Raw genomic sequence first — 25000 nt, forward strand, 5'->3', positions numbered from 1 at the left:
TACATCGTATTACAGTTTATAGACAATATTTGAGTTCACTGAAAAACGATTTGAGCAAGAAACGTATTTTGTTTGTTGGTTTGTTTGTTTATTTCTTTTTTCTGTGAGGCTTTGTTCCAGTAATAAGACACTTGCCATTGGTCAAGTAGTTACTAGGTTCGAGTTCTGCTCTGAGCGGCGCAAATTTGAGTTTTTGGATAAGTCCCTTTTCTCACATTGTCACATCGTACTCAGCTGTAAAACGAGTATATTGCCGTTAACAGTGTTGTCTTTGTCGGGACAAAAATGTATCCTCGCCTTACAGGCGTCATGTTTCATGCTACATGTTGAATGTCGGTGCTGTTTGCAGCAGCAGCCTCTTATGGTTCTCACACTACTATGTTATGACGATCGACCCAATCAGCAAAGTCCGGTCCGCACTCGTGCACCGTCGCGAACCCACCGGTAGCATCGTCACAACACACCGTTCAACTAGATGCTCTGCCGTTTCGGGTTCTTGCCCACATCGGGTACATGTGGGACAGGTGGAAAGTCTCCACTGATGAAGCGCACTTACTTGCTATTAGGCAGCTCCTCGACCGAAGCCGATTCGCAGCCACCCAGTGTCTCCTCTTACTGGTATCAAAGCCTGGCAACTTCTCACCAAGCTTAGAGGAGTGTACGCCCCCGCCCCCACGAGGGATACCCCTTGCAAAGTGCTTTGAGCACGTCAACTTGATGTTGCTCTATTTGAATGTTCAGGGATTTTTAAAGCTTTATATTTATCTTTTTATTGAGTTTGCGATCCAAAGCACATTTTTACTAAAAGCCATTCATATGATTTATTATCTTAAGTCATTTACGCCCCTCTTTATGCTTTTGTTTTGTTTTGTTTTGTTTGGTTTTTGCTAAGATGAGGGTAATTTAAATTGATCGATATTTGAAGGACGGGTTTTCAGGCCAAATATTTTAATACGTATGTTTTCGGAGGCTAAAACCGCAAATCACTTCTTGACTTTAGCCTTCGAAATAAAGGCAACAATATGCATTTTGCACCCATAAAATCAACATAAAAGCTTGAGATTCAACATGCTAAAATTCTGAGATGGAACTCATCACCCGCAGTATTACGGTTTTTGTAACCAAATAATGACATAGGCGTAAATAAAACAATCTGACAACTCTAATCTATGGAAGGGAAAGAAGGACGTAATTTATTGCATTGTCACAATAGTTGTACCATAAATAGCTTTCTCAAAGATGGATTTATGATTTTGGAATTGCAAACGTATAACGTCCTTCGTTTAACACACACACACACACACACACACACACAAACACACACACACACACACACACACATATATATATATACGTTCCATTATTACGTAGTTCAAAGCATCCAAAAATAAACTTGGAGACATTTACTACATTGGAAAAACAAGAATGTTATTGAAAGAGTCTGATTGTCCCTTTGTGAATATTTCCAACTTTGAAAGGTCCTTAAAGATTATTGTCTGTGAGTATTTACAGCTTAAATCCTTAAATCCTGTGAAATATTAACATAATCATTGAAGGCAGATTCTACCCTTTATAGAAATGTCCTGGAAAATTAACTTATCGTCGCTGACTCTCTCTCTCTCTCTCTCTCTCTCTCTCTCTCTCTCTCTCTCTCTCTCTATCTATCTATCTATCTATCTCTCTCACATACACACACATTCTCTCTCTCTCTCTCTCTCTCTGTGTGTGTGTGTTTGTGTGTGTGTGTGTGTGTCTCTCTCACTCTTTCTTTCTTTATCTATCTTTCTTTTCCACTCTCTCTCCTTAAGGAATGACGGACATCTTCTTTAAACGGAATTGAAATTCAATGGGGTTAAATTACATGATTTAAATCTATAAACACGATGTCTTTCTTGATATAATGTATGTGAAAAGAAATGTCCAGTGTTTACGATTTACACACAAACGTGCACATACACACACACCTACACACACATACACAGACACAGACCCTATCTTTCACTGTAAAACCTTCGTTCTCTCTGTCTCTCTGTGTTTGGGTGTGTGTGTGTGTGTCTTCTCTCTCTCTCTCTCTCTCTCTCTCTCTCTCTCTCTCTCTCTCTCTCTCTCTCTCTCTCACAACAGACACTCACTCAAACACACACATGGAAACATATTCACCCTGTCTCTCATTAAATATGTATATGTGTGTGTATGTGTGTGTGAGTGTGTGTGTGTTTGTGTGTATATGTATATATCTGTGCATACATAGGTATAATTTTATTCTTAACTAGCAGACCGCTTTTTTGTAAACTAAATATGCAATTATTATCTTAGTTATATTATGTTAAAGAGAAGTTTCTCTTTTCTTTTTTTTTTCCTTTTTTTTTTTTTTTTTTTTTTTTGGTATAAAACTACTGGTTACTATTTAAGGAAACTTGTTATTTCTGGGGGAAAATGTGATATTCTCCAAGGAACCGACATTTTAACGGTTTCTCTAGCCATAAACTGACAAAACCAATTATTTGTTATCCATTGGATGAGACGCAATCTATTGCAAAAGTACTTTCCGCTAAATCTAACTGATTCTACAACTCAATCATCGCTGGGTGGTGAGGGCGAGGGTGGAAAGATATCGACTATCGATATCTATCCCTTTGCTTGTGAAGAGACAGCTCTACTGACTAAGCTATCTGGACTGTCTGAACTGTGCTCGTGTCTCTTTATTATATCTCTTTCTTTCTGAAGGCCAACATTTCGCTGATATAATGCTCAAAGCATAATGATTAACCGTGTACAGAGATTCAATTATTTTAATGATATTACCTGCCGGGGCTCAGTTGGCCAGCTTGTTGTAACAACTTCATGTACTTATTCCTTGACTGACGAAGCTGTTGGCTTCTTGACAGTGACCTGGTAGCCGGAGTTATGATCTGATTCTTGGATTCAGATTCTGGAGGACTGAGTTTATTTACAGGTAAAGGGAGGGATCGCTCAAGGGCAGGTCGTGGATCGGCAAATTCAATATTGATGTCAACTGCCGCTTGTTTAAGCACACTTGTTCGCTGTTTAGAGCTATCCAAGGAACAAACCAGCCCATCTTTTTCTCGAGATTGAGTGAAGATTGTGGCTCCTACTGCTAGCTTTGATTTGGAAAATTTTCGTTTTTGTGGATGAACGTTTTGGGAATTTTTTGTGGCAGGGAGATGATGTTGGGCAAGATCACCAAGGGAGGCATTTGATCTTCTTAGCTCTGGGTGGAGATTGCTAAGAATAACTATGTATTCCTCTTTCCCAGATTCATTTTTCGAAGTTGATAAAGAGTTTTCCTCACTTCGCGATATGTCTCCTGATAGAAGTCTGTCGTTTTCGCTGCATCCACCTTTTCTCTCCGAGTTTTCATCTACAGGCGAGACTTCATATCTCCGTTTTGATTGCATCCAAAGACGTATTTTCGATGCAAAATTTGAAATACACCGATTTCCACCAGAAAAACCTCTGGTGAATCCGATTCCGCAACCTTGGGTTCCTCCTAGACTGAAGCCACGGCATATTCGAACACATTTGGTGTGTTTATGGACACCTTTTTCGTTGTTTACTTGCAGAACTTTTGACCAATGAGAATCACCTGAAAAGTAAACAATGAGTGTTTAAGTAAAATCATTGAAATAAAATAAAATAATAGAATAAAGATTGAAAATAACGATTGTTCACATATACACTATTTGCTACACATTCAAGTGGATTTTGTGACAAAGTACCTTGTCTGGCACTGATATTCTTTCTATAATTACTAAAAGTACCGATTTTCTTTGTTTAGAACCACGATGGCCGCCGTTCCTGGGCGACGTGACATCAAACTATTGTATCCAATTCATATTGATTATTCCCCTTTGCCTGAAGCATCTTAGCGAGACATGCCTAAAAACGAAAATATGTCCGTTTGAATTGATTGAGTTAAGATAAATGCCTACATGGAAGAAAGTTTTATTTTATAAACCGTGAAAAAAAAAAACGATTTCCTAAATCTTTTTCCTTTTTTTTGTGTGTGTGGAAAGTTGTGTTTCTATGCTCACAATTTCATATTCTAACCTCTGAATAAATATCTAGGTCAACGATCTATTATATAGGAGTTTATAAAATATTCATACCAGGCAGATTAATATCAGGACACTAGCCATAAACCCTGATCCTAAGTTAAACACAATAATATGATCTCAATAAGATCTACAATTCGAGATTGATTTGTACTAACGTGTACTTTTTTTAGGTATGATATCTAAACCTGTCGTTGGCTCATTGCATAATTCGCTTATCAGACCTGCAAATGTGTGCACGTCGAGTTGAACAAAACACTTGAAAGACTGACGATATTCACTGGTCCCTCGTAATGACGCATAGTAACTTTGTATCTGGTTCTAAGCTATTGGAACAATGGCGGACGCCCTTTTGAAATACTTCCCCGACGAGCAGAAAAGTGTATCCAGTAGAGAAAATAATTATAAATCTGATCATGTTTTGACTTTTATACATTCTGATCGATAATTGAAGAACAAGTATTCTAGCTAAAAAAGTTTTAATGTGCTGGTTATTTCATTTAATAAGGCGAAATAGGGGCTAGAAAGCAAACGAAATGCTGACAGCGTTGCTCAACTCTGGGTACCCTGACTAGAAGTGCAATGCCTAATCCACTCGGCAACCCCCCCCCCTCCACCCCCCCCCCCCTCCACCCCCCCCCCCCCCCTTTCTCCTATCAGCCGTCTGGTTGATCAAGCGGCTATAGTTATTTTCTATAAAACTTCAAAATGAAAGTTTTTAATAATAAGTGACTGAATTTCTTTCAATAAAATATGGCGTAAAACCACAAACCTAGCCGAGCAGTAACAGATATGTTATTTCAGCTTTCAGCCCGTGTCATATTCTATCTTTGTAAAAATATTAATATATTATGATTTAAGGTTAGAGAACAACAACACTTCGCTCTTTAAATTTGACCCAAACAATGGAAGGAGAATAATATTTCTGCATTTTCACCAGATCCCTTTTACTGATTATCGATCGATTAGAAAGACCTAAAACGTGTTTAAACAGTTGGGGGTCATTTTGATCGTTCGATTATTACGAAAACGATTTACAGGTCATAATGAATGACGGCGTTTTGTCATTGTATGGGAGAGTAAGGGATTAAAGGGATACAAAACATTGCCTTAATTTTGTAAGTCAGCATTTGATACGCTTCAGCAGACATGACGTCACTTCCCTCGTAATAACGCATGGTAACTTGGTAACTGGCTCTAAACTATCGGACAATTGCGGACGCCTTTATGAAATATTTCTTCGACGAGCATAAAAGCTTATTAAGAGGGGAAAAAAACACAATATAAATCTGATCATGTTTGACTTTTACACATTCTGATCACAAGATATATGAAAAGTTCTAGCCCGCATGAAAAATAAAAAGGATCTATTTTCTTTGTTTAGAACCACGATGGCCGCCGTTGCTGGGCGACGTGACATCAGACTATGAATCCAATTGCCTTGGCATCATATTGATTATTCCCCTTTGCCTGAAGCATCTTAGCGAGACATGCCTACTACTACGAACATTTCGTAGAAATACGAATTTTTGGGCAATCGACAATTATATAAAGATCTTTAATTCAAAAGACTTCTTTAAAACGTAGCTTTGTTGAAAGAGCTATTTTATAAAGGAGTTTAAAGCATTTATTGAATGTATTTAAACTCAAATTGGTCATTTTTAATGGTAGTTATAATGTCTACTTTGTTATAATCCCTGAAAACTACGAATTTTTCCAATTCCAAGAGGGCAGGTATGATCTTGACCCATATTACTATCATCATGTCCATTTTTACTTTCGTTCATTTTTTTACCATTTACTTCTTTATTTTTAAACATCTCACTTCTATTTAATATTTAAAATGCAGATAAAGCCTGTTACTCATTCATACTTGAATTGTGTGTTGTGTGCATCTTATGTAAAGTGCCTCGTGATAATTGTCACTGCTTGTAGGCTGGTATTCAGTCATCCCTGAGTGTCGTTCGCTTTCGGATCGGAAGGTCCTGGATTCGAGCCTCGTTCGGATAGAGTAAAGTCATTGGAAATGGCTCTTTACTCACATTCTCTCACCGAAATCATGTGTAAAATGAGTACCTGGCTTTTAACAGCGTTATCTCTGTCGGAAAAATTGTAATATCGCCTAACAGACGTCATGTCTTGTTTGTGTTGCTGTTGGTCAGGGACCCTTTCAAATGCGCTTCGAGCACGTTTAGTAATATTGCGCTATATAAAAGCTCATCTTTTTGTTTTTCATTTGGGGGGAGGGGGGTGGGGTTGTGTTGTTGCACATATAAAATGCTTTGCAATAATTATAATCCATCCGCCATTGCTTGCAACCTGGTGTCCATTCATTGTAATCATTCTAACTTCGATTAATATCGCTTACAACCTTACTACTTCTGTCGTACTCTTACAATAGATAACACTTATTCTAAGCGTTGGACAGAAAACTTTTTCCAATACAAATAATCGATTAAAATGACCTTGGCAAAAACTCTCAAACCTGGGGTTTCAAAATGCCCCAGGTTTGAGCGTTTTTGCCAAGATGCGGGCCATTTTAATCGTTTGATATTTGAAGGAATAGTTTTCTGGCCAAATTTTTAAATATGTGTTTGTCCAGAGTACGGTAGACCAGGCTCTTGGTGTTATATATCTTATAGTTATATTGATTTTTTCAGTAATAGGTTTCCTTTACTTATCAACTTTCACTAGCCAATGAAAATCAGGATGACCATCTGTAGGAAATCCTCTTCTGTTAGGTTCATTTATTATTCAGGACAAAGAAGTAACGTGAGTAATGGACAGATAAATGGACGGAAATCTGTAAATAGGTTAAATTATTATGTCTAGCTCTCGACGACCCTTGCATTCGTAGTACTAGTGGTAGAGGTCATCAAATTTGTGACTCCACCCTTAAAACAATCGATCTCTTTCTTATTCCCTCTTATTCTCTCTCTCTCTCTCTCTCTCTCTCTCTCTCTCTCTCTCTCTCTCTCTCTCTCTCTCTCTCTCTCTCTCTCTTTCTCTCTCCCCTTCTGTATTTCTTTGTAATTGTGTGTTTGCCTGTCTGTCTGTGTGTCTCAGATTTTACCTACCCTTCTATCTATCTATCTATCTATCTATCTATCTATCCATCCATCTATCTATCTATCTATCTATCTATCTATCTATATATATATATATATATATATATATATATATATATATATATATATATATTTCTGTCTGTCTATCTATATATTGTCTTCGAAAAAATTCCATATTCGAGCGTTTTTGAGAAGATGAGGGTCACTTTTATTCATCAATATTTGAAAGACGAGTTTTCTGGAGAAAACGTGGTTTATTTTTCAGAGCACTATATATCTGTGTTACTGTTTCAATTGATGAGTTAAAAGGGAGTTATGACACTTTACCATGTTTTGTTAAGTGTTCTGTTCATTTTCAAAGCTCTTATTATTTTTGTTCAATAAATTTTGGCGGCAAAAGGAGAAATTCACAAATATAAAAATGAATAGTGATAACAGTACGGAGCGACGTCCACTTATTTGCAGGTCTGATAACCCAATTTCTTATGGGCTCATTTTTGTAATGGGAATCTCATCAACAAAATGACTCAAAATTGTGTCCATTACAACAATGTTAAACTAGTCCCATAAGAGGGTTCGGAGGTTAGACCTGCATATTATATGTACACGTCGGGATCATTTTCCAACCGATTTGAAATTCTTGGTTTAGCAATTGACAGAAATGGACTAAATATCTTCCACCGTATTATATTTCAAAACGGCGCTCAGAGGGCGGGGTAGGTACGGATAAACTACGTGCTCTCCCCGGGGTCCGCTAGATCTCTGCCATATAACTACGAAACCCTGTATCTTCGAATTGGGTCGAATAGACATTTTATATGTAAAAGAATATTTGTCTATTTTAAAACGTTCGCTTAAAACATATGTTTCGTCTTTAGTAGATGGTATGAGAAGCAAGATAGGTCTTTCTGGTTTGTGTTGTGTGTTGTGTGTGTGTTTGTGTTTGCGCTTATGAATATGCTTGTGCGTGTATGTGTGTGTGTGTGTGTGTGTGTGTGTGTGTGTGTGTGTGTGAATGAGTATGTCTCAGCCAAAGTAATTTGTAATTTAAGCGCTTAGAGTTTGGTGTCTCGGAGTCATAGCGCTACATAAGTTTTCAGCATTATTATTATTATTATTTATTATGTCATTGTGATCAGAATGAAACCCTGCATCTACTCACAAAATATTAAAAGTCAATTCTTAAAAATAACAAAGTTTAAACATTTTAAAACACCGTATGTTGCTATTTCTGTCAGCTGATGAAATTTGAACAGTTTTCGGCTCTCCTGTAAAATCGGGTTTGTCATCATACGGGGTCGCTGTATGGCAGATCTGTTGACAATGAGAAAATCCAGACACTAGTTTTGATGGCTACGAGATGTCCTCGAGGAACAAGACAAAGAAATAAAAAAGTACTTAAAAGCCTAAAACACCCCAAGTAACAAGTCGATGGAGAAGTGTAAGATAATATAAAAGATCAGTGAAATAACAGAATGTATTTTGTCTCTATGAGCTGTCAAGATCTCGATAGTCTTTAACACTCTAAGCGGCTATGTAGTCTAGTAGTATGACACTCGCTTCCGGATCGGAAGGTCCTGGGTTCGATCTCCGCTCGGTGCATAGTTGAGTCCTTGGAAAAGGTGTAAGAGAGTTAGCTTATGTAAAAGGTTACACAAGAGTTCTAAGTGGGTTCAATGAGTTCACAGTGCTTGTATATCAGTAAAACTTGGTCATTATTTAGTGGGTTTATGACAGTTTACCGTTCCGAAGTTAAATGACTGGTCATTATAGTGACTACTAGAAAATGACTTTCTTTGATCGGTGTTACTTGGTATTTGAAGATAAAAGCATCAAATTATAGTTGCTATTTGTTATTTGGGCGTATTGAACGTAAAATCGGACGTTTTCCAAAAATAATATTATATAATAAAAGGCGGGGTTTAGCATGAATATGTAGGGTTTTAATGTTTCGAGTTGAGCATGATTCGCTTTTACTTTAAGGGGGTTGATTTTAGGTTGACATGGTACTGTCAAAATTAGTAGGAGGTGTGGTTTGACGGAATTGTGGGAACAGTTACAATAGGGGATAAAACAGAGTGTTTCCGATTCTATTCTATTCTACCTTTTGATTCTACTTCACTATGAGCTACACATTTTTACTTTAAACCTTTGTGCTCATTATCATTTATTGCATTTACGGACTTGGAAATATTCCACCGATATTGATAATGGTTACATAAGCAAAATGGATTAACATTGTGACTGATTTTACGGATTTGGAATTTATGAAACTGATTGAATTATGACCATTTGATTTGGATTTCGAATTTATCACAAGAAATAAAGCAGTAAGAAATGAAACTTGAAATCTGGACTTTTAATTGAATGTCTTGATGTTGTACTTTCAATTATCATCATTGGCCCTTGAACTCTTTAGTCCTTATTATATCTGCAACACAATGCAAAGGAATATCATTACCATTTATCAAAAAGCCATTATACGATCATAAGCCATTATATATGTGTGCAACTACGCCACAAAGGCTCTTTACTCACATTCTCTCACCGTAATCAGGTGTAAAATGAGTACTTGGCGGTTAAGAGCATTTGTCTCTGTCCGAAAACAAATTGTAATATCGCGTCACAGACGTCATTTCCCGTCCTAAATGTTAAGTATTGCTGTTGGCTAGGGACCCTTGTAAAGCGCTTTGAGCACGTTTAGTGGATATTGCGATATATGAAAGCTCAAAAAATTTTCTTGACACCTTCCTTACCAACTACAGGAAAATCGTCACACTCGTTACAAAACAACCAACATTTTTTCTCTTTCAGATTTCTTCTGTACATCACAAAATTTAAAGAAAATTTTTGCTATGGTTAGAAGAACTTAATAAAGTGTTGTGGAGAGTGTTTTGGTGAAGAAAATTATCTATGGCATGTGTTATTTTCTGTCTTTGCATTAGAGTTTTAAAAATCATGTTTTATTTCGGTACGGTTTGATACGACCGGGACACACACACACACACACACACACACACACACATATATATATATATATATATATATATATATATATATATATATATATATATGTGTGTGTGTGTGTGTGTGTCCGAACCCAAGGGCCTACTTTAACATTGTTCACCATTTTTTAAAGATGTTCATTACAACAATGAGCTCATAATGAATCGGGTTTATCAGACCTGCAAATAAGTGCATGTTGGTTTGACATTTTGAGGAAAATCCGGAAATTGGTTTGGTAAGGAGAGAGTCAAGGGCGAGATTATAAATAGATATGCATAGTCACACTCCGGTATTATTTCAATGCAAACAAGATGCAAAATAGTGCGATTTTGACGTTAAACTCTCAACATACTATTTTCCTCAGAATCAAATACTTAATTCAAAGTCACAAATTGTTGTCTTTTAAGCCAATTTTCAGTATCTATGTCATCCCGACTTGTGGCAGTGGATCACATCTAGATCTTTTATCAAACTTACGAAGACAATGGACACATTTTATTCAGCCATTTGGAATTAAATTTATTTTCTAAGATAAAATAACAGAGCGTGAATGTGAGCAAGCGTCAACACCGACGTGCACTTATTTTCAGGTCTGATAACCCAATTACTAATGGGCTCATTATTGTAATGGAAAACTTTAAAAAATGACGCAAAATATTGTCCATTAGAACACTGTTAAACAAGAACTATAAGCCGGTTCGGATGTCAGACCTCAATATATGTACACGGTCGGTAAACACAAATCATACTCTAGATATCTATATAATATTATTATGTGAGTACATAAATCTTTTGATATTTGCCCTACACTACTAGGAAGTCAAATAGAAATAAAAAGTGATGAATACAATTTTTCGATTGGATAATTCAAGTTGTTAAAAGCTTGTGATGTAAGATAAAGCATTGAAAAATTACGATTTTTGTTTCCCCAATTATATCAAAACCTTGTAATGATGCGCGTTAAAACTCGCATTAATATAACTCATGAAATAAAGCTCGTAATGTAAGATACTCACTGATTAATTGCTATAGAAAAGAAGAGCTGTTCACAAACGACATTCTACTGACTTACTTACTTAGATGCCTTTCGCGTCTCGACCGAAAGATCGGGTCGCCTTGGCTGTTTCCAGTATTTCCTGTGTGAGGTGTCTCCAATATTGCCGGTCCTCTGCTAGGGTTCTCAGATTTTCAAGGTCCCCTGCCGTTATGAGACTAATGCTTTGTCCAAGTGTTGTGAGGTTTTTGTTTAGGATCACAGGGAGTGTTGTGATCGGTCTTCCTCTGAAAAGGTTCCCGTGTTTTTGGAAGTATCCCGACATGGCTTGGTTTGCTGGTATGTTTTTGTCCCTGCGTAGTATGTGACCGAAAAGTTGCCATCGTTGTTGTAAAATGTCAAGGGAGATTGGTCTTTCTTTTGTGATCTTATAGAGTGATTCATTTGAGATCTTTTTGGGGTATTTGATGTCCAGTACCCTTCTTAGCTGTGTGCGATGGAAGGCATCCAGATGTTCTTCTTCGGATTTTGTCAACGCCCAAGTGCCGCAGTTATACAGAAGTACCGGTTTTACAAGAGCATGGTACAGTTTCAGTTTGGTTTTTCTCTTTATTTTGTCACCTCTAATCCATACATTGGTGAGTTTACTGAGTGCGGCGTTTGATCGCTGTTTTCTTCTTTGTACATCCTCGGTGTCTCCAATTAGTGAGCCGATTTTCTTTGTTCTTTTCCATTCCTCTTTGTTCCTCGATATTGTTGTAAATTCGGTTTTATTGGCATTGACTTGGAGGTTATATTTCATGAGGGTATTTTGTATGATGTCTATATTTGCTGGTGTTGATCCAATAAAATCGACATCATCTGCATAGGCGATTTCTCTAGGGATTGCATTCTCAATATGAGTCGTTGGTTTTGGAATGACTTTTCGAACTTCTTTCAGAGCGTGTTCTAAGTATATTGTGAACAGAATCGGGCTCAGACTATCTCCTTGGGGGGTCCCGATGTTACTTTCGAACTGCGTCTGTTTTGTGGCCCCGTATATCCTTGGTTGTATCTTTGTATCTACTGACACGATAAATTAAAGGTGAAGTTGTTTTGCGCTCAGTTCAACAATATAATTTCCAATATTGGTCAAATATTACATGGAAGTTGTGCATGATAAAAGAGTTAATAGAATCATACTCTTCCGATTTTCACATGAAAGGAAAATTCAGTAAATTTGTGTGATTTCAGCTTATTTCGAATTTAGATGTGTTGCAACTGGAGAGAATGTTTTCATTGAATCAACAAAAAGTGATGTCCTGAACAGTGTTGAACAAGTCAGAGAGAAAATTATAAATTATAAATCATTCCAAAAAATCCGACTGCCTCAGTTATGGACCGATGGATCAAACCTCAGAATTCCTGATTGCCGACAAGACGTTAATCTTTCCAGTTTTTACATAGAAACAAAAGCAGAGTCTTGCCAGCGTTCGTCAGATTTATCATACTAATCTAAGTTGAATGAATTACTTTTCGTTATCTTTGAATTGGCCTTCTTAAAATTAAAACAAAATTGGGCTTTTATATAGCGCAATATCAACTATACGTGCTCAAAGCGCTTTACAAAGGGTCCCTAGTCAACAGCAACACTTAACATGTAGGACGAGACATGACGCCTGATAGGCGATATTACAATTTTTTCGGACAGAGACAACGCTGTTAACGGCAAGGTACTCATTTTACACCCGAGTACGGTAAGAGAATGTGAGTAAAGAGCCTTTTCCAAGGACTCAACTATGCGCCGAGCGAGGCTGGAACCCAGGACCTTCCGATCCCAAAGCGAGTGTCATACCACTAGACCACATAGTCGCACATACAAGTGATACTAAGCTGCTAGAAGCTGTGGATTGTCGAAAACAAACCAGTAAACAAAAATGAATATACTACTTACGAAAAACAATAATGTTCCAAACACGAAACGTTTCAGGCTTAAAGCCCTTCTTCATCCAATGACAAAAACTTTTTTTAAAAAACCAATAGGCCTACATCGCTTAGATTCCAGACAGACAGCGTATGTGCATGTCTTGTCCGCAAGAAAAAGAATATTGAATTGACATTTGAGCCTGAAAAAATGTCCAATGTTTGCGCGGCTATGTGATCTTGTGGTATGACACTCGCTTTCGGATCGAAAGGTCCTGGGTTCGAGCCTTGCTCAGCGCATAGTTCAGTCCTTGGAAAAGGCTCTTTACTCACATTCTCTCATCGTACTCAGGTGTAAAACGAGTACCCGGCCGTTTACAGCATTGTCTCTGTAAAATAAAACTGTAACATAGCCTAATAGGCGTCATGTCTCGTCCGTCCTACATATTAAGTGCTGCTGTTGGTCAGGGACCCCAAGCACGTTTAGTGGATATTGGACTATATAAAAAGCTCAATTTTGTTTTAAAATGGGTATTTTGCTCTTTTTAAAAGCTGTTATATTCATTTTTATTCATTACGTTTCAAAGTATCAACATGAAAATATGTTTATTTTTCCTATAACGCATGGCTATAAGAATCAAGTATTTTCTCTGACTGAAAATTTTCTCTAAATGTGACGCATCACCTCAAAACGGTACTATATATATAGGTGCAAGGTAGGTGCCAAGTAGCAAAGTAAAAACAGGAATGATCAGAAATGAAAATGAGATGGGTTTTGTGTCATTTTATGAAACTACGTATATGTATATACGGGTCTGATAACCCAAATGGTTATGGGCTCATTGTTGTATTGGAAATAATCTCAAACCAAAGCAAAATATTGTCCATGACAACAGTATTAAACCAGGCCCATAATTGCGCTCGTTTGTCAGACCTGCTAATACTTGCATGTTGAAACAAGCAGATAAACTTAACTCAAATTCCATATCATTGACTATAAATTGAATTTTCACTGTCAATATCACCCTGATTTAATACTGTTTAGAGACGATGTGTCACAAATAGTTGAGAAGTTACAAAAATTGTAACCTAAAACTTAGATGAGATGTAAACATCCCTCCAACCCTGGCCTAACTAACATACCAGCTTTACCTGCATTTCACCTATACCTGCTTTTGCGCACGAGTTTATCCGTTGACGAAAAGAATTATTTGATACATATTATTCAGACTCATAAATCTAAAACGAAAAGGTAAAGATCAAATTTAATGCGGCTTTTAATTCTTCTCTTCTTCTTGACAATAACATTGTGATCTTATATTAGATCTAAGCATGTTGTTGACAGAAGGTCGTAATGGTCGTAATATAATCCATTTAAGATTGCATTAAACTTCATGTATTTATATATTCTTCCTCCTCTCCTCCTTCTCATTTTCCTAATCTTCTACTACTACCACCACCACCACCACCACCACCACCACCACTACTACTACTACTCCTACTACTACTACTACTACTACTACTACTACTACTACTACTACTACTACTACTACTAATATTACTACTACTACAACTACCACCACTACTACCACTACTACTACTACTACTACTACTACTACTACTACTATTATTATTATTATTATTAATATTATAATTATTTTCATCATCAGTATTATTATTACTACTATTAGTACTACTACTACTACTACTACTACTACTACTACTACTACTACTACTACTACTACTACTATTATTATTATTATTATTATTATTATTATTATTATTATTATTGTTAATATTATTATTATTTTCATCATCAGTATTATTACTACTACTACTACTACTACTACTATTACTATACCACTACTACTAGTACCACTACCACCACACCTCTTCCTTTTTTCTTCATTATTCCTCTCCTCTCGTCATCTTCATTATCTTTATGATAGTTTGTCTTCTTCTCTCTTTCTCTCCATCTTTTCACCCTCTCCTCCTCTTGTCTCTCTTACTATTCATCATCAAAACTAACTGACTCGGGGAAAAAATTAGTGTCATTGCCCAATATTGACAACACCAACATTTGTAGTTGAAAGAAATAGTATGCACCAATAATTCTTGTAAAAGCTCAATAAGTATACACAATTATGCCCTTACCTCGTATCCTTCTTTTTACCTCTTGTTCCTGCATTTTACGTTTGCGGCGACTTCTGTGGAAAAAGAAGAAATCTAATATTATTCCTTCGGTCGAATATACACAAGTCTTAGGCACAAGGAGTTGACCGCTGAATGCACTTTTCAAAACAACCGCTCTAAAAATAAATGCTTTAGCCTCTCATTCTGAAGACATGACAATATAGAATTCAATCGGTCTACCAACGTAAGGAGAAAAGGAAATTGACGTCTTGGTCAAAACACCCACGGACTTCGTATTCAGTTTTGAAACAACCATCAAACCGAAGAGGATTAGTCAGTGGCGAACCGCGCTTAAAATAAATGTTGGTTCACAAAGAGAAGGAGAGCTGAATACTTGTCATTGGATTAAATAACAGTGTGTGACTTAAATCGCGTAAATCTCATTGTTGAAAATATTGTATGGAAATATCAAAACAAAGGGTATCGTGATGATGATGACGTCAAAGGGTGACTGACCACTTCCTTTCTACTAGGCATGTTAACCCATCGTATTAAAACGGAATAATTTCGCGGCGATTACGGTGCTAAAAATGACTTAATAGTATAAAATATGAAACATGGGTTATATTTGTGTTATTATCTATATGCAGTAAATTTAGATTTCTAGCTTGATTGACTGCTTTTTAAAAATTATATCTTACTAAATAGTCCTAAATCAGTCTCTCTCTCTCTCTCTCTCTCTCTCTCTCTCTCTCTCTCTCTCTCTCTCTCTCTCTCTCTCTCTCCCTCTCTCTCTCTCTCTCTCTCTCTCTCTCTCTCTCTCTCTCTCTCTCTCTCTCTTTCTCTCTCTCTCTTTTTCTTCTTTTTTCTCTCTTATATTTATATTTATATTTATATGCCAAACTGATGAAAAACTGAAACGGTGTGCATGATACCTTGCAAGCCAAAACAGAAAGGAAAATTCAAGAAAAATTTATTCTAAAAAATGTATGGCCAGTAGATTAGGAGTTGTATCCCTTTATCGGTTGCGGGGATTGGGAACGTTGGAGCAAGCAAAAGATTTTAAAAAATAACACGCCATTGGCACACATTTTGCATAATATAAAATCCTAGCAACGGGGTTGCGATATTGAAAAACAAGTGATGAAAAAATGCCAAACAAGTGAAGGAAAAATGCAAAATGACATTTAATTTCTAAATGCCAAACATTTCCAGACATCATTTTTTTTTGTCTTCTACAATGCAAATAAAAGTGGAAATACATCTCCCTACCCCCTTTCTGCTGCTAGTCATTGTGTCGATTTAATAAAAGATTGCATCGTGTCTTTTCAGACTAAGATTAAAATTTTGTGAGATTAACGATGATTTTCTCTGAACGATTGGTGAAAAAAATGACAAAATAATGCCAATATGCCATTTCATAGTTTCTATGCCAAACTATTTTTGAGCTCCAAAGTTTGGAATTAGGAAATGATAAAGTCAAATCCTCATCTCTTTCGGGAAGACGGGTCACTTTTAATTCTTTGATGTTCTTGTGCGGCTATGTGGTCTTGTCGTATGACACTCGCTTTCGGATCGGACGGTCCTAGGTTCGAGCTTCGCTCGACGCATAGTTGAGTCCTTGGAAAAGGTTCTTTACCCACATTCTCTCACAGTACTCAGGTGTGAAATGAGTACATGGCCGCTAACAGCGTTGTCTCTGTCCGTAAAATTGTAATATCGCCTAACAGGCTTCATGTCCCGTCCCAAATGTTAAGTGTTGCTGTTGGCCAGGGACCCCTTAAAAAGCGATTTGAGCACGTTTAGTGGATATTGCGCTATATAAAAACTCAATTTTTTTGTGGGGGTGGGGGGTAAAATATTGGGATTTTAAGAATTCGACAAAGCATGAAAGTCGTTATTAATTAACAGCTACTTGTCGCTCTCTTCCTCAGCACGACGATTTCTTTATACGTATCTGTTTTGTGTTGGTTATAAATCGACAACATTCATTACAGCACATTTAAATCAGAAAAGGTCATACAGTGCTGAACATTTCAATTATTAAATAAAAATTTAATGGTTATCGAGTTCGAAAATCTAGATTTATTATGCAGCTTTGAATATTTGATAGGATAATAATACAGTGTCCAGAGGCGTAGTCGAGAGGTTCACCTGTCCCTTCTTGTTACATTGAATATTAATTTATTTTATATGGAGTGGTGGGCGGTAAATTTAGATTTCTTGCTTGATTGACTGTTTTGATAAAATATCTTATCGAGTAGTCCTAGAGCAGTCTCTCTCTCTCTCTCTCTCTCTCTCTCTCACTCACTCTCTCTCTCTATCTCTATCTCTCTCTCTCCTTTCTCTCTCTCTCTCTCTCTATCTCTCTCTCTCTCTCTCTCTCTCTCTCTCTCTCTCTCTCTCTGTGTCAGTGAGTGTGTCTGTCTCTCTATTTTTCTTTTCTCTCTCCCCCTCTTCTCTCTCTCTCTCTCTCTCTCTCTCTCTCTCTCTCTCTCTCTTTCTTTCTCTCTCTATTTCTCTCCTCTCTCCCTCTCCTTCTCACTGCCCTACCTACCTATAAATCCTTACATATCAATTTATCTACATCTCAAATACCCAATTTATTATGACGGCTATAAATCTACAAATTTCATTTCATCATCCCACACTTCAACCTTCTATATCCATCCATCTATCTATCTATCTGTCTATCTATCTATCTATCTATCTATCTATCTATCTATCTATCTATCTATCTATCTATCTATCTATCTATCTATCTATCTATCTATACTCTCTCTCTATCTATCTATCTATCTATCTATCTATCTATCTTTCTCTTTCTCTCTCTTTTTCTTTCTTTCTCTCTTTCACTATATATCTATCTATCTTCAAAAGTCTTTCCTTTAGCATTTGTCTTCATCTGACAATAAATGTTAAAGGTAATCTGTGTTATCTTTATAAATATCACACACACACAAATACACACACACATACACACACAACCTTACAAGTCCTTTTCGATAGACTAGCGCCTTATCCACATGGTATCAAAAGTGTTTGTTTCATTGGCGTAACAGGAACCGGAGTAATCTCCAGCAAACATTACTTTATTGGTCTAAAGTACCACTGGGTTTTTTTTTCAACTCCGATTACAATGAACTCAGCTCTTAGAAAATATTTTGACAGCGAGAAGAGGCATTCATATTTGATGTGTTTGGTATTCAAAAAGAAATATATTGATCTTTTTCACGCTTTTAAATTGTTTGAAACTGTTTTTTTAATGCATTAAAACCCATCATTGCAAGATGCTTTTTCACAGTTCGATTACATGCAAGTAAATATCAAAACAAAAATTCTGTCGTTTTGGTATGACATTCGGCATGTAACATCTGAATCAAAAGTTGAAGTCTTTGGGTAAAGGTCGACAATCCACATTTTCTCACTTTACTCAGGAGGTGAAATGAATAATGTGCCGGTCAAAGTGTTGATTCTGTCGAAAAGAAATTTAAATGACGCCTTACTGCCGTACTCTAAAAGAAAATACTTTTCCAAAAATTGTGTCTAAAATGCTCGTCCTTCAAATATTCGCCGTTAAAATGATCCTCATCTTCTCAAAAAACATCAAACCTGGGACTTTTATTTTAAATCGATATTTGAATGTCGATATTTTTAGACAAAATCTTAGAAACGTATTTTTTTCGAAGTACTTTAGCTTACTGTTTATCTCGCCCAATATTCAGTGGTGTTGCTTTGCTAAGGTCTCCTTGTAAAACGCTTTGCCTTGATCGCATTCAGTTGATATTGCCCTAAACCAAGGCCCACTTTTGTTTACGTTAATGCTATTATTCAGACAAGATGGTCGAGTATTTAAGGCATCGCACTGTTACTCGGAAGGTCATGGGTTCGAGCCGAACATCAGGCTCAATGTTTACCTTCAGCACAATTATTAACCCCCAATTTGCTCATCTTTGATAACATGGGTGATTTCTATTGACACCATACGGTTGTTTGGAGGATTGATTATATTCGTTCATGGAATACCTAGGCGACTGTATAATTATAATGACAACTACTTGTATGGGCCTGATCTATCTTTTAATACCCTTATATATTATTTTCATGAGACAATATTAATACTACAATACTAATAATAATAATAATAATAATAATAATAATAATAATAATAATAATAATAATAATAATAATAATAATAATGATAACAATAAGCATTTTATATAGCGCCTTTCGTCGAAACATCAACGCGCTTATAATAATATTAGATTTGCACTAATACTTGGTATTATCACCAGGCCGCTACTTCAGTTGAAATGAAAAATCGACAAAAGGCATCTACATACATTTTAAAAGTATTTTTTTTCTTACCCATCCTCTAAATGAGGGTAGGGAATCGGCTGGTAAACACTGGAAATACATTAAAACTATTAAAATTTGATTTATTTTTGTAAATTTTATTGAGGGCAATTGATATGGTTTATAAAAGTGACTAACTCAATATGACATCATATTTCAAATAATATTAATTTTAAAATCTGGTTCACATCGACATAATTAATAATAATAATAAATATCACATAAAAACAGTTCGAGGCTAGGAGTCACATTTTCCAAATAGAATTTTTTATATGTTTTTAATTACAGGGTTGTGAAATCCCTTACGGTTGATGTTTGGAATTTCTCTACGCATTTCCAATACAAGCCCTCCCAAGGTCACACTGGCATTAGAAACTCGATCGATTTTCCAAACGTCAGACTCCCAAAAATCCAATATTAGAACATGTCAATAAATGTGTCAGAGTGTCTCCTCAGTGATCTTGAATCACTTCTACGTGTCTATTTAAAAAAAGGCCTGTCTCCTTTTCTGAGCACTCCTTTCGGTTTATAACAGCACGTATGTCTTAAGGGTTACCGAAATGGAAACTACCGACGATTAAGGTCAACCTCTTTGAAAGTGCTTGAAATTCTTATGCAAGATCAAACAGTGTTTCAAAAATCGTATTTACTTTCAACTTCGGTAAAGTACGATTGAGCAACCCCTGTGTTTAACTTTAATGGACTGAACGGGTAAAATAAGCAAAGTGTCACCCATCACCTGTAACCGGTATTCTGTCAGGGTGAACAGGATGTCAAAAATTGATATTATAACCAAATTGACCGAAAGTGTGAGATTGAGTGTTATATACAAATTTATATAAATACTATCTATTTTACTATATGTTAAAATACTATAATTTTTTAATGCGCCATACAACTATCATATATCATTATTATTAGTATTATTATTATTATTATTATTATTATTATTATTATTATTATTATTATTATTATTATTATTATATTATTATTATTATTATTATTATTATTATCATTATTATTTTTTTATTAGTGCTATTATTATCATCATCCTCATCATCATCATCATCATCATCATCATCATCATCATATCATTATTATTATTAATTATTATTATTATTATTATTATTATTATTATTATTATTATTATTATTATTATTTTTCCAGGAGTAGTTTTTTTGGGTTTTTTTTTCATTTTTAGAAGCGATATCCTTTACACCTAATAAATTATAACATGTAACGTGTCTTCGTCAAAAATTAAATAAAACAACAACAAAAAAGTTCCCGACATAAAGACTGTTTGACATCAAATGGAATACTTGCATTGGAAAAGAAATTGGCAGAGATGACTAACTTTGTGGTATTGATGATGGTTTAGAAGTTATTGTGGTGACCTTTGATTTTACAATGTAACAGCACTCTGACAAAACATCTATTTCCCAATGGCCAAGACAACATCTACTTCATATAATATAGATAAAGAAGATGATTCCCAAAGAGTCAAGGAATCTTTAACTTTCTGAGAAGTCTAAGATTTACAATTTTTTGGACAAATTGGCTATTTTACTCCATCGAGTTTCGAGAAATCTTTCGATGAAAGAAGTAAATTTTCTGGCCAAAATGACAAAGACGTTTTGACAGCGCGAGGATGAAAATGATTTATCGCCGTTTATTTGAAAAGGGCTTTTTTACCTTGCATAACAATTATTATTCAAATAACAACAGATTTGTCCGCCCAAGGCTAACGTTGTTTGTGTCAAGCGTTAATAAAACTCGTGTGCTCTCACTAATGTAATAAACTGTTTCAGAGATGGGAGTTCGACAGTGGCCATTGTTGGACGCGATGGCAATCAATAAATGGGTTTCGCTTTTGTTTCAACCAGCAATTACGTCCCCTGGTCATAATCAGGAGTTTCTTTTGATTAGACAGTTGAAGGGCGCTTCGGAAACACTTGAACAAGGCGTAAAATGCCGTTATAAAATAGGTTAAGTAGTACAAGAGCAGAACGGTGGAGAGAACTCATTGAGTTTTATCCGTGGACTTCTTCGAGTTATTTCGATCGCTTGGTGAGTTTAGTCACCCACAATGATGGTCCAGAGTGTATACATCATTTTTAGAAACAGATTGCTGGAATATATATAACGTGAGTAAATAATGAAATGGTTGCTGCTTGAATCTCAAAGAAATAATATAGACTAACAGTCAAACGGAATGTAGGTTTCGATGTAATTAGTGAAAACATACGATGTAGACGTTTAGGATTTCCCTGGGTGGTTTAGAAATAACGGAACCTGGCATTTTCTTACAATGCCATTAACAGTTAACTGCCGTACTCTAGAAAAATTTGGTCAGAAAAACTTGTGCTTAAAATAACGACCAATTTAAACGACCCTCATCTTGGAAAAAACTCTCAAACCTGGAACCTCGCAAAGTCTCAGGTTTGAGAGTTTTTGCCAAGATGAAGGTCATTCATATGGGTCGATATTTGAAGGACGAGTTTTCTTATCAAAATTTTAAATACGTGTCTTTCCAGAGTACGGCAGACAACTGATCAAGGGAATTCGTTGATCCACTGTTTGAATGTCATACAAGTTGCGCAATTTTACCATATAATTCTGACAAAATCCATCTCCTTACCAAGAGATACCAGGTTTGAGTTTGCCTCAACACAAAATGCTGACCATTACTTAAGGGTCAAGGTTAAAATGGAGCGTAGACGAATAGATAAGGTTTTTCTACACATTCACAAGGAAAGATCAGCACCGAAACGTTAACTATTTGACGATAATTTACAATAAAAATCAAAATTTTACTAATTCTCCAGGGTAATTTCCATATATGGGGCATATCTTGAAAAGAAAAGAAAAGACGATGTCAACCCTGATGTTATCTCAGTGCAGCGGCGAAAGGTAGGTAAACAATAGAGGTTTGTCCAGGTTAAATTGGAGATGCTTATTTACAATCATGTCATACGAATCGCAGTCCTCAAAGTGTAAGTGCAAAAACCTGTATTGCCTTTGCAATACCCCCCCCCCCCCCCCCCCCCCCCCCCCCCCTTTATTATCTCCTAATTAAGTTTGACGAGCGGATCATTAAGTACAGTAGTTCTATGTCCAAAATGAAAATTAATGTGTCTTGTAAGGAGTACCTACGCATTGCATTTCTCTTTTACGAGAACAATCCAGGTAGTTAACAGTCATAATAACAGACTATGAATGGCCCTTTCCACTTAGGAATATTATACATACGGAAAATGGTTATTGAACGGAAGGAATACACATCACAGTGAAAAGAGATGCTAAGGGAGAGCTTATTTATATAGAGAAGAAGAAGAAGAAGAAGAAGAAGAAGAAGAAGAAGAAGAAGAAGAAGAAGAAGAAGAAGAAGAAGAAGAAGAAGAAGAAAGCGGAGGAGGAGGAGGAAGAGGAGGAGGAGGAGGAAGGGGAGAGGAGAGAGAGAGAGAGAGAGAGAGAGAGAGAGAGAGAGAGAGAGATTTGTATTTACAAAGATACCACAAAAGAGAGATGCAGAGAGTGGTAAAGACGGGAAGAAAGAGATTTAAGAGAGTGTAGAGAACTTGCAGCTTAGAATGGACGGGGAATGGAGATATAGAGAGTGAGAGAAAAAAGGGATTAAAGACAATGGAGTTTAAAGGATACATATAACTTAACTTGTGATTTTATATAGTGCAATATCCACTTAAGGTGCTCAAAGCGCTTTACAAGCAGTCCTTTAGCCAACAGCAACATTTAACATGTAGAACGAGACATGACGCCTGTTAGGCGATATTACAATTTATTTCCGATGGAGACCACACTGTTAGTGGACAGCTATCCATTTTACATCTCAGTACGGTGAGAGAATTTGAGTAAAGAGCCTTTCCAAGGAGTCAACTATGCGCCACTCAGAATCACTGTGAGACTCGAACCCAGGACCTTCCGATCCAAAGGCGAGTGTCATGCCACTAGACCACATAGCTTCACAACGCAAAATAAATTTCCAGTATGATATCTGGGTCCTGTTATAAATTCAAACGGTGTTGAAGATGCTCAGGGACCGGATTGGTACAAAACTGCAAAACTCTGGCTTCATGTCCCTTGGCGAGGTATTTAACCCTTATTATTATACCAATCCGCTCAGGTTTGAATTCTCACCTGGCTTTTGACAATGATTGATAGTGTAAGAGTGCTAGTACATAAGTACAATGTGATATCTAAGAGGCGACTGGTACCTACTGTATGAATTCAAAATTTGGTTCAATGTGGTCCTCAGGGTGAAATAAATATACAGCGCGCTGGCTCAACAAACCCGTGAAAATGTTAGGTATGTGAGTGAATATTTTTTATCAGTTTTAAAGAGGATTAACAAAGATTTTATAATGTTTAGCGTATCCCTAAACGAACTCAAATCGCTTTATAAGGGGTTCCTAGCCAACAGCAACACTTAACATGCACCACAAGGCTTGACGCCTGTAAGACGATATTGCAATTGTTTTCCGACAGGAATTACACTGTTAACGGACAAGTACTCATTTAACACGACTTGAGTACCGTGAAAGAATGTGTCCCGTCCTACAATGTCAAATGTTGCTGTTGACCAGGGACTCTTTGTAACGCGCTTTGAGCACATTTAGTGTATATTGCGCTATATAAAAAAGCTCAAAAAGCTCAATAGAGCCTTTACCAAGGACTCAATTTTGCACTGCTCAAATCGAGACTCGAACCCGGGACCTATTGGTCCAAAAACAGTAAAAAAACACAAGACTAAAAAGCCGCTCAGTATTACAGTATGCCTTATAGATATGAATATGATGTATCTGATCTTAGAAGTAGTTATAATATGTGAAATAGAAAAAAGTGACTTGAGTCTCTATTTCAATGCCTTTTTGTAACACATCACGTTAAGAAAAAGGCGATACTTCTGTTTTAGAGTCCATCAACGATTTATCGGCATTGGGCATATTCATTAAATCAAGTAACTACGAGCTCACAACATAGGTTCGAATCCGAACTATCTGACCCAAAAACCAGGTAATTTATCACATTGCCGTTAGCTCATATATAAGGAAAACGCAATAGGAAAAGAAAAGCAACTCTCTTCATTTCCACAGATCATTGTGGTTTAAGTTGTAAAGAACAGGGCTGACAGATAGCCAGAGTTCCTTGTTGCCAATTTCGACTTTAAAAGTGTTCAAATTGAACCGAATTCGGCCATTTTTATAGGTCCTGGGTTTGAGTCACGCTCGGCGCATAGTTGAGTCCTTGGAAAATGTTCTTTACTCACAATCTCTCACCGCACTCAGGTGTAAAATGAGCGATGTATCTGTCCGAAAATAAATTGCGTCATGTCTCGTTCTACGTGTCAAGTGTTACTGTTGGCTAGGGACCAATTTTAAAGCGCTTTGAGCGCTATTAGTGGCTATCGCGCTAAATAAAAGCCCTAGGGTTTTTTTTCCCCTGGTTTA

At 36.4% G+C, this 25000-nt stretch overlaps 1 protein-coding gene across 1 annotated transcript in view; it reads right to left on the reverse strand.

Annotated features, from left to right (window-relative positions):
* LOC144964801 (uncharacterized) overlaps window positions 1-25000 on the reverse strand; it is a 165432-nt gene that overhangs the window by 57889 nt on the left and 82543 nt on the right. Inside the window, exons 3-4 of the mRNA XM_078899434.1 lie at window positions 15201-15253; window positions 2806-3607 (exon numbers count right to left, since the gene is read on the reverse strand). Of these exons, the coding sequence (XP_078755560.1) occupies window positions 2806-3607; window positions 15201-15253 (855 nt within the window). The remainder of the gene's footprint in view (window positions 1-2805; window positions 3608-15200; window positions 15254-25000) is intronic.

Source organism: Berghia stephanieae, chromosome 2 (genome assembly GCF_034508935.2).
Source record: "Berghia stephanieae isolate SIO BIC M18660-M18661 chromosome 2, UCSD_Bste_1.3, whole genome shotgun sequence".
Taxonomy (NCBI): domain Eukaryota; kingdom Metazoa; phylum Mollusca; class Gastropoda; order Nudibranchia; family Aeolidiidae; genus Berghia; species Berghia stephanieae.